The sequence below is a fragment of the Heterodontus francisci genome, chromosome 3, assembly GCF_036365525.1.
Source record: "Heterodontus francisci isolate sHetFra1 chromosome 3, sHetFra1.hap1, whole genome shotgun sequence".
In the NCBI taxonomy this organism is placed as follows: domain Eukaryota; kingdom Metazoa; phylum Chordata; class Chondrichthyes; order Heterodontiformes; family Heterodontidae; genus Heterodontus; species Heterodontus francisci.
In genome coordinates, this window is record NC_090373.1 from 59,781,553 (window position 1) to 59,791,485 (window position 9,933).

Here is a 9,933-nt window from a genome sequence, read left to right on the forward strand (position 1 = left end):
GGCCACTTGGCCCATCGATTGTGGCCGCACCTTCAGTTGCCTTGGTCCTAAGTTCTGGAATACCCCCCAACACCACTCCACCACACCTTCCTCTTTTACTACACTCCTGAAAACCTGCCTCTTTGACCAAGCTTTTGGTCACCTGACCCTATATTTCCTTATGTAACTCAGTGCCATATTTTGTTTTATAATGCTCCTGTGAAGTGCCTTGGGACATTTAATATGTTAAAGGTGCTATATAAATATAAGTTGTTGTTGCTATTCTTCTGTGTAAGCAGCACGATATAAACCTAAGTTGTGATTGGTTATCTGGTCTTAACCTGGGTAAGACAGGAATGTGACAACTGATTTTAGGCCCCTCTAGTTAGAGGCCAAGGTTACCTTACAACTCTTCATGTCATCCAGCAACCTCAGCTGTAAATGCACTTATGTAGATGTGACTTGAGTACAGGATTGAGCTTGGCTGTGATGCCCTTGCAGTCGAATAGCCTGCTAACACTCCTATCTCGAAATAAAACATGACGCATGATGCTGTCGTCTTCTCCAGTACTCTGTATGTCTAGTATGTGAATTAAATCATGCAATTCAACTGTGGAATATATCTGAGCTGAACTTTGTCTAGTCCACCTCTCCTTATTACACAACCCCCTTTCTAGCCGGAATTACTGGAAGCTGATGAGGGATAGGGACCGTGGCTGATTATTTTTTCCATTTGTAACTCCTCAAGATCAGCTAACTCTGCATGGTTTCTTCTGTGTTAATACAGCAGAATTCAATATTGATTTTTAGTGTTCTGGTCTTTAGAGGGTGCTGAAAACGCTGTCGCGAATGGTCGTTCATTTTATGGTAGCGAGGATTGTTGTGTGTGGTTGCTAAATATCAGATTTCCACGCCTGTTTAAAAAAAAATCAACTATCTGTAACTTCTGTGCGTGTTGTTACTTGAATATTGATATGGAAAGAATTACGTTATGTATGATGGACCATTCCCTCGAGTTGTTTTTATTGCACTAAAACTATTCATACACGATAACTAAGTTTTGGGTTGTGAATGAACGGATTGGTTGACGCATTTCAAATAAATACATTAAACCATAGGCTTAAATCCATCTGAATATAATCGATTAATACTCGTTAAACTTGTAGCGATTTTACAATGTCCGTCATTGCTCCTGTAATGACTGGTTTACTTTTCCATTGCAATTTTTGCGGAGATTTCTTTGTTTGAAACTTTTAGTAAAATGTAATGATTACAACAGACACTAATTTATAATATTTCAAGTAAAAGCTGCTTGCGCAATCATCATAAAAAAAATCGGAGGCGTTAACTTTAATTTAAAAACCGCGAGTAATCCGGTAGTGACTTTGCATTTTTAAGGAAACGGTTAGTACTGGTGGAAAATAAATTCAAAAACTAAAAGTTATATTCGTTACGATCTAAACATCTAAAAGTTTTAACAGAAAATCCTCTGTGTGTGTGTTGGGGGTGAGATAAACGGATTAGAAGAGAAATCGTAGATTTTTCCCGCCAAACTGATATATAAAGTTGGTTCTTTCTCCAGCCGGGTCTCCGCGCTCAAATCGTCCCAGCAGCTGAGAAATCGAAATTCCCGCGGGAGTTTGGCGGGCGCTGATTGGCCAGCAGGTGCTCTGTGCGTCACATTAGGGGAGGTGTTGTCATTGCTGATTGGGCGCTGGGATTCCGCGCCAAATTCCGAAAAGGATTTGAGGGTGAAACGGCGCGCGGGCTTTACAGTAGGAGAGAAGCAGCAGAGAGATCATAACTGATTGAGGTAGCAATCTGTTGGGAGCAGATCGTTTCGCAAACTAAGTTAGTTTAAAGTGTCTTTGTTTTAAAAAATCTCACTCGAACACCGAGTTAGTTGATCTAGTTTGGTATTTTTAAAAGAATAAGTCTATTCATAACCCTGCCAGTTATCAAAATGTCAGTCCGCACTCCCCTCGCTGCCAGGAATGAGAATGTAATCTCGGCTCAGATGAACAAAGTCTCTCTGAAGCAGAAGGAGAATACGGTGAGTAAAGATAGGAGGATGCGTTGTTGAGCGGTGGCTTTTTAAAGTTTATAAAATGTGAGCTAATCCTTATAACAAACTCATTCAGTGAAACCGACCATAGAGTAACTGTTTGTGTCTCTCTGTTGCAGCCACCCTCTTTCAGTAGTACCCGGGTACTGGCCAGTAAAACCGCCCGGAAGATTTTGTTGGAAGCCGATGTGACGGTAAGTTACGTGAAGCTGTTTTAAAACCCTGCCCGGCTTTCCCGCTACTTTATTTAATTAGTACAATACGCCAAACTATTATGGCGCCAAACCAATGTGAGCCCCTGGGCTTGTGTCAAAATCCAAGGAATTCAATTCATTTCTTCTGAGGGATAATTGGTTTCTGTAAGGTTATCTTTATTTTTTAAAAAAGTAATATTTCAGCGACTTAAACTTTTCTTTGGGACGGGGAGAAGGAAGTAATTGGCGCCATAACGTTTGGCATTGGAGTAACGAATGCAACCGCATTTTGTACCGGTTTGTGTAGCATTTGGCTCTGTAACTGTTTCAACTTTATTCCCAGGTGAAATCTGAAAACTTGGATTATTCCTCAAGGTTACAAGATGAGCCTTTATTGAGGGAAAATCCGCGCCGTTTTGTTGTCTTTCCGATACAGTACCACGACATCTGGCGGATGTATAAGAAAGCAGAGGCGTCTTTTTGGACCGCAGAAGAGGTAACTTCCGACTTTTAAAATCTTCTCAATTCCTGACTGTTCAAATTGCGATTCTTTCATCAGTTCTAATATCCAATCTGTTTCATTGACAACCGCCAGCAGATGGTTTCAGCTGAAGTTTGTAGTGATCTCATTTTAATTCTCCAGTTAGGTAACCTCGCCGGCAGTGCTGCTCCAATAGGCCACTAGGTGTCCTGGAGACACTTTTAATTTCATTATTAATTTTAATTTCCCCGTTAATTTTAGTTATTCACCAATGCACAACTGCTTAATCAACGATGAGTATCACGAGTAAAATGTTGAATCAAATTGTCAAGTTGCAACTCTAAAAGTGGAGTGCAATTTAATCCTGCTTGTAGAATGTACTGGGGAAGGAGATTTGGGTTCCCATCTCCTCTGGCAGTTTGTGTTGGAATGGCAGTATAGTAGTTAGTTTCTAGAATAATGATCCAAAGAACATAAGTTCAAATATTGCCATGGCAATTTGAGAAGCTCGGCTTGAAAAATCTGGAAGTACTTTAGATGCCATTATTGTAACACAAAAACTAGGTCACGAATATCCCTTTTTACTGATGGCTGTGCTATCCTTACCTGGTCTGTCCTATGTGACTGCTGTCCCACCCCTAATATTTAACTACCATGACAACTCTGGATTGGCAATAAATGCCAGCATTGCCTATAATGCCCACATCCAGGTAGCACTTATAAAGTTGGACTTTGTACTCTTACTGCCTTCTCTCTACTGTTTGCAACCAGGGCATAGCTATTCTAATTGTTGCTACAATCTGAATTTTTTTTAAAAAAAACTTGGTGTCTGCTGTTCTGGCTCTTCCCCTTTGTTATCTAGACATGCCTCCTTTCATTTGTTCCCTCTTGGTTACTTTGCACCAAGTATTTCTCTTTTCCCCCACCCAGTGCATATGTTGGGCTAATCTTGCCAACCATCTTCCTATCTCATTCACCCCTCCCACCACTGATCACATCCCGTGTACGCTAGCAGCAGATTGAAAATCTACATCCCTCTGCCCTTGATATCTCTTCACTTGTGAAGAAGCTTCATGCCATCCATGGCCTTATCATGGATAGTTGCATCAACATTGTGACAAAGAACAGTACAGCACAGGAACAGGCCATTCAGCCCTCCAAGCCTGCGCTGATCTTTATGTCTGCCTAAACTAAAACCTGCACTTCCAGGGACTGTATCCCTCTATTCTCATCCTATTCATGTATTTGTCAAGATGCCTCTTAAACGTCGCTATCGTACCTGCTTCCACCATCTCCCCCGGCAGCAAGTTCCAGGCACTCACCACCCTCTGTGTAAAGAAATTGCCTCGCACATGCCCTCTAAACTTTGCCCCTCGCACCTTAAACCTATGTCCCCTAGTAACTGACTCTTCCACCCTGGGAAAAAGCTTGACTGACAGTTCACAGATGATGCTGCCCCACAACCCTGGCATAAAGGGTGGAATTTTATGCTATCCCACAGTGTAGAGCATAAAATTGGGTGGTGGGGGGCAAGGAGAGGACCCTGCCACCATCCAGCCTCTGCTGAAATTTAGTCCAGGGTGGGGAGGCCTGTGAATGGCCTTCCCACCCTGTTGCCAATTGAGGCCCTTAACTGGGTAATTGAACCCTAATTAAGAGCCTTGTCTCACCACAGCCACAATTACCTGTGGCAGGTGGCCCTGCCATCACATGGGAAGCACAACACGAAAGCCTGTGCAGGCTGCTTCCGTGGGGTGTGGGGGAGAGGGGAAAGGTCCCTCTCAAAGGCACTTAGTGCCTGAATAAGTAACCTGGCATCGAGAAGTTTGGGCCTGCTGAGGCCCTCTGGTTTTTGCTGCTGACCCCTCCTGCCCTGACCTACCTTGATCCTGATTCCAGTGCTGCTCCTAGGCCGGCAGCTACAGCGCCACCAATGATTGGCTGGCAATTCTGCAAGTCTGGGACTGCAGGCAGTGGGGTCCTAAATCATACGGAAGGCCTGCTGCTGTCCAGTTAAGTGCCTGGTTGGCATTAAATTTGGCAGACCTTCCATAAAAGAGCCAGTGCTGGGATCTTGGCATTAGTTTTGCTTGCACAAAATTCCACCCAAATTCTTTATGCCTGGCTGTACTTCCTACCATTTGCATGTCTAAACCACTGGTGATAAGTCCATTGTCACCAAATTTCACTCTGGATATGTTTTCCTACTTCTGGCACTTGATCACGGTCCTCCCTCTATATAAACAACTTCTGCCCATATTCATGCCAACCTCCTTGACCCTGCCATCTCGTGTCTATTCCCTTTGTCCCAATCGTAGACAAGGCCATCGCTGATCGTTCTTGTTTTGTAATCCTCACCACTCCCTTTCCCATCTGACCCCACTTCCTTCAGTGTTCTCCCACCACCCAGGATTCACATGATTCTGCTCAGTCATAGCCTCCTTTTTTTAAAAAGTGCATTGAAGGTAAAGTTGATAAATCCTCAAGTTCTGTAACAATCTGGTGCTTTCTTCCTCACTGGCAAAGATATTTTTACTGATGAATTATGTATAATACTAATGTTTGTAAATGACTTTGATAGGTTGACCTCTCAAAGGATCTCCAACACTGGGATTCCCTGAAGTCCGAAGAAAAACACTTCATTTCTTACGTCTTGGCATTCTTTGCAGCAAGTGATGGCATTGTAAATGAGAACTTGGTAGGAATTTGTTTTTCAACTGGAATTCCTTTCTTAATGAGGCAGTAGACATCTTTACTTGAATTATGTGCTTTATGGTGATCGTATTGCTATTTTGTTTGTCAATAGGTGGAACGATTCAGTCAAGAAGTTCAAATAACTGAAGCCCGTTGCTTCTATGGATTCCAAATTGCAATGGAAAATATTCACTCAGAAATGTATAGTCTTCTTATTGATACTTATATTAAGGATCCTAAGGAGAGGTAACTAGATTCTTGATACATGTGGGTTCAAGATACACTGGCTATTCTGTTCATTTAAGCATTGTTTTTAAAATCTCAATTTGTCTTTTCCTAGGGAGTATCTGTTCAATGCAATTGAAACTTTACCCTGTGTGAAAAAGAAGGCTGACTGGGCACTGCATTGGATTGGTGATCATCAGGCAACATTTGGTAAGTACAATGAGTGTTTGAATGTGGATGAGAAATGGGCATTTTTTCATGGAATTGTGTTCATAACTCAAACCCTGACACAATGCAACATAATTAGCTCCCACCACAATGCATGCTTACTCTGGGCAGCCACTTGTATTGGGTAAATGGTGTTAACCATTTGTCATTACCATTGAAACTGATTACAAAGGGGGGGGGTGGTGCTGCTTATAAATAAGTATTGCAATAGGCTTTCAGTATTTTGTTAAAAGTGCTGATAAGTATGGTTAACCTGGGGAGCTGATTGCTATCCATGTTTTTGTTAATGCCACAGGGGCTGCTAGTTTAAAGTTGGTCATTCTCCACTTGAGTGCTGCAGTTGTTTAACAGCGCGAACAGCTGATTGACTCTGTTTGACATTTTCAGCTGTTGTCTACCAATATGCAATGCACTCCCAGCCACTTTTTTGACTAGGTTCTGGGTCCTAAAGACTAACCTTTCAAAATCTTGGGCAGTAGGGAGTCATGCATTTAACAATTTAGAATGTGTCCACTATACAGTGGGACATGTACTACATTGGAATAAATAACTTTGTGAATTGGTATTTTTAAAAACTTGATTGTTTTAAATTTGTTCACTGTTGTCCAATAGTTTAATCACATTTGAACATTTAATTCCACTTTAATTCACCAGGAGAGCGAGTAGTAGCATTTGCAGCTGTAGAAGGAATCTTTTTCTCTGGATCCTTTGCTGCCATTTTCTGGTTGAAGAAACGAGGTTTAATGCCTGGGTTAACATTCTCCAATGAACTTATCAGCAGAGATGAGGTATGATTTTTGAGCTAGTCAATCATGTGTTCAGGTCTTTTATCTTGGACTTGATCATGTTTTGGTTAATCGTTTGGTTTTTCTTTAGCACCAGTTCTTCAACTACTCCCATTGGTGCTGATTTTAGTTTTATTTTTGCACTTCAATTTGTAAACCCTCACTTCTGATATGTGTGCCTTTTGCTTGGGTAGGTTTTTGAGAACCTCTCATTCCATTTGTATGGACTACTTAATTATGGATGGAGATTGTGCCAGTCTGGCCTGTGTTTTTTTTAGTGTCTGCATAGGCAGGTTGCTAGACTGGTCCTCCATGGAAACCTTGCTCTTTAGACAGACTGATTTGCAGGCCAGTTACGTTTCACTCTGAATCTTTTAGCCTGCTAATGTATTCAATTTGATCTCTGGAAAAATAAATTCACCCAGTTGCCTAACTGGGTTTTCTGTCTGATCACAGTTGAGTCCTTAAGGTTGAGATAATTGAACATGCATATTAAACATTTCTGGTCTCTAATCAGCTAAATTTATTATCTTATACTGTGGCAGATTTTGTATTGTGGTTTTATGAAGTCCCATTATGAACAGCAATGCCACTATTCTCTAATTACATTTCAACTCTATTTCATCAAGTTCTGTTGTAATGTTCCAGGGTCTACATTGTGACTTTGCCTGTCTGATGTTCAAGCACTTAGTTTACAAACCTTCAGAAGAGAGTGTGCGTGCGGTCATTCAGGATGCTGTCTCCATTGAACAGGTAATTGTTGTTTGCTTTGTTTTAATTTGCCTGAATTGAAGGTATAAATTGTCACTTTCTGATGTGGAGGTTTTTTAATGGAAAAGCACCAGGTACTGTAACACCTAGTTCTGTAGGTTCCTACTTAGAATAGATACATCGACTGGTATTTTACACTCTTCCCTCCAAACAGCAGGCTGATTCCTTGGGGGGCAGGGAGGGGTTGTAAAATGGAGTGGGAGGGCATGGGGGTAAAGTTCCTGACCTGCTGACTGCCTCTGCTGCCAATTTATGTGGGGTGGTGGTGGTGAGAAATGGCCAGCCTGTCCCAGACCAATCAAGGCCCTTGGGTGGCCAATTAACAGCCACTTCAGGGCCTCTGTCTGCTGCCACAGGGATTTTATGGGTGGCTGAGGTCTCAGCTGCCTAATAAAACTAGGTGACCTTTGTGGGGGTGGGGGGGGGGGGTCCCTGATTGGGGCACAGTGCCCATGGGAGGCTGCCCAACAGGCCCTGCCCCCTAACTGACCAATTGCCCTGGCGAGCCCCCAAAAATTTACCTCTTCTCTAGTGCTGTCTGGCATCTTCATCCTGAAGCTGGGTTGCAGTCCCAGCAGTGGCCGCTGCTCCCTGTGGTGTTGCTGGGACTAAGTTGCCTGATTGGCTGGCAGCTCCATTAGGTGGAACTTCCTGCTTCGGTGAGGTTGAAATCTTGCCCAAGGCCAATTAAGGCCCTGGGGACTGTAAAATCTGGTCTGGATCCCACAGGCCCAGTGGAGGTGGATCGCCACCAACCTTTCGGCCACCCCAACCCCCTGCTCACTGTAAAATCCAGCCCTCAGTCTGTACCTGGCCTGGAGCTCTAGAAATGTGAATGAAGTGTAATTTCACAGGAAGAACAGAATTGGTAGAAAGCTGCAATAATGAGAAATTTTATATGTAAACTTTTCTTTTCAGGAATTTCTGACAGAATCTTTGCCAGTAAACTTGATTGGAATGAACTGCACCTTAATGAAACGTTACATTGAGTTTGTAGCTGACCGATTGATGTTGGAACTGGGTTTCAGTAAGGTATGTTTTAGCTAGATTAAATCTACAGTGCTAAAGTCACTGAAGAAAATTTAAGTTAATGGCTTGTGTCTTTTTGTAGATCTATAAAGCTGAGAATCCATTTGACTTCATGGAAAACATTTCTTTAGAAGGCAAGACTAACTTTTTTGAAAAGCGAGTTGGAGAATACCAGAGAATGGGTGTGATGGCTAAGACAGCTGATAATTCATTCACATTGGATGCAGACTTTTGAAAGGACTTGATTTGCATGTGTTGGATGCAAACGCGATTGAAAAACTACTTGAGCTTGTAGTCCCACAGATCAATGACTGGTTTGGTCACTGGCCTGTATGGTCTACATTTCAGAATTAGTGAATTGCACATTTATCTCAATAGGTTCCAGAAACAAGGTGGGAGATATTTACATTACCTCCAAATATGTAATTAATTGTATTGTTTACAGCAGTCATACTACATTGCATGTCATTTTTATGTTCTAGAAACCTTTTGGTTGTGCAGTAGTATTAAGGGGTCTAAATTACTTCAGCAACCAAAGTGTTTTCCTTTGTTTAATAGTTTGCAATAATTTTTAAAATGTAAATATTTTAATCAATGCACTTTCTGAATAAAATTCAAAATTTCTTTACAGTGCCTTGTGTTTCACTACCCAGTTTTTAAAATACCTAACAGAACTTTAGGGTAATTAGGTAGGCAGAATGGGAACTGGTGGTCAGGAGGATAACTCATTTGGATGGTCCTTCTCACTTTGAAGAAATAGAAGCTGGAATAGACCTTTTGCCCCTTTTGAGTCTTTTGCCATTCAACAAGATCATGGCTGATGTACTTCTACTTCACCTTCCCACCCTATTAAATCCAAATCCCTTTGCACCCAAAAACCTAATGACCTCTGTCTTGACTGTACTCAACGAATGAGCTTTAACAGCTCTCTGGAGTAGAACATTCCAAAATTTCTCCCTGCAGTCCTAAATGGTAGACTCCTTTATTCTGAGATTGACCACACCCCCCTGCCCATGTTCTGGATTACCAAGCTACAAGAAACATATTTTTTTTAGCATCTACCCTATCAAGCCTCTTAAGAATTTTGTTTCAATGTGATCACCTCTTGTTCTTAACTCCAGGGATTATAGGTCTATTTATTCAGTCTCAAAACAATCCCCCTGTCCCATGAACCAATCCAGTAAACCTTTACTGCATTCCCTCAAGTGTGTATCCTGTTCCATTTGGGCACTCCAGGACAACTACAAGTGCAGGAAGTGTCATCAGCTGTAGCAGCTCTCACTCCAGGTTTCAGAGCTTGAACAGCAGCTGGTATTACTGTGGCACATCTGAGACTTTGTGACTAGCATGTTTATTGATGTGATCATACTGCAGCTTAAGGGTATGCAGGCAGAGAAGAAATGGGTGACTGCCAGGTAGTCAAGAAAGACAAGGCAGGTAGTGCTGGAGTCCCTTGAGTGCATCTCATTTCAATCTGTATTC

The 9,933-nt window shown here is 42.0% G+C and overlaps 1 protein-coding gene across 1 annotated transcript; it reads left to right on the top strand.

Moving 5' to 3' along the window:
- Positions 1–1,733: 1,733 nt before the first annotated feature.
- Positions 1,734–9,070, top strand: LOC137356765 (ribonucleotide reductase regulatory subunit M2). The gene is made up of 10 exons (XM_068022526.1): positions 1,734–2,032; positions 2,164–2,238; positions 2,582–2,734; positions 5,301–5,417; positions 5,526–5,659; positions 5,754–5,848; positions 6,521–6,654; positions 7,300–7,404; positions 8,341–8,454; positions 8,534–9,070. Exons 1-10 carry the CDS (start codon positions 1,943–1,945, stop codon positions 8,684–8,686), a joined length of 1,170 nt encoding a protein of 389 aa, XP_067878627.1. The 5' UTR covers positions 1,734–1,942; the 3' UTR covers positions 8,687–9,070.
- Positions 9,071–9,933: the final 863 nt, after the last annotated feature.

Excerpts from the sequence above, each read along its gene's own strand:
- LOC137356765 (XM_068022526.1), top strand. The coding sequence starts at position 1,943 with ATGTCAGTCCGCACTCCCCTCGCTGCCAGGAATGAGAATGTAATCTCG. Across the intron at positions 2,239-2,581 it reads TGTTGGAAGCCGATGTGACG|GTGAAATCTGAAAACTTGGA; the intron begins GTAAGTTACGTG and ends CTTTATTCCCAG. Across the intron at positions 8,455-8,533 it reads TGGAACTGGGTTTCAGTAAG|ATCTATAAAGCTGAGAATCC; the intron begins GTATGTTTTAGC and ends GTCTTTTTGTAG.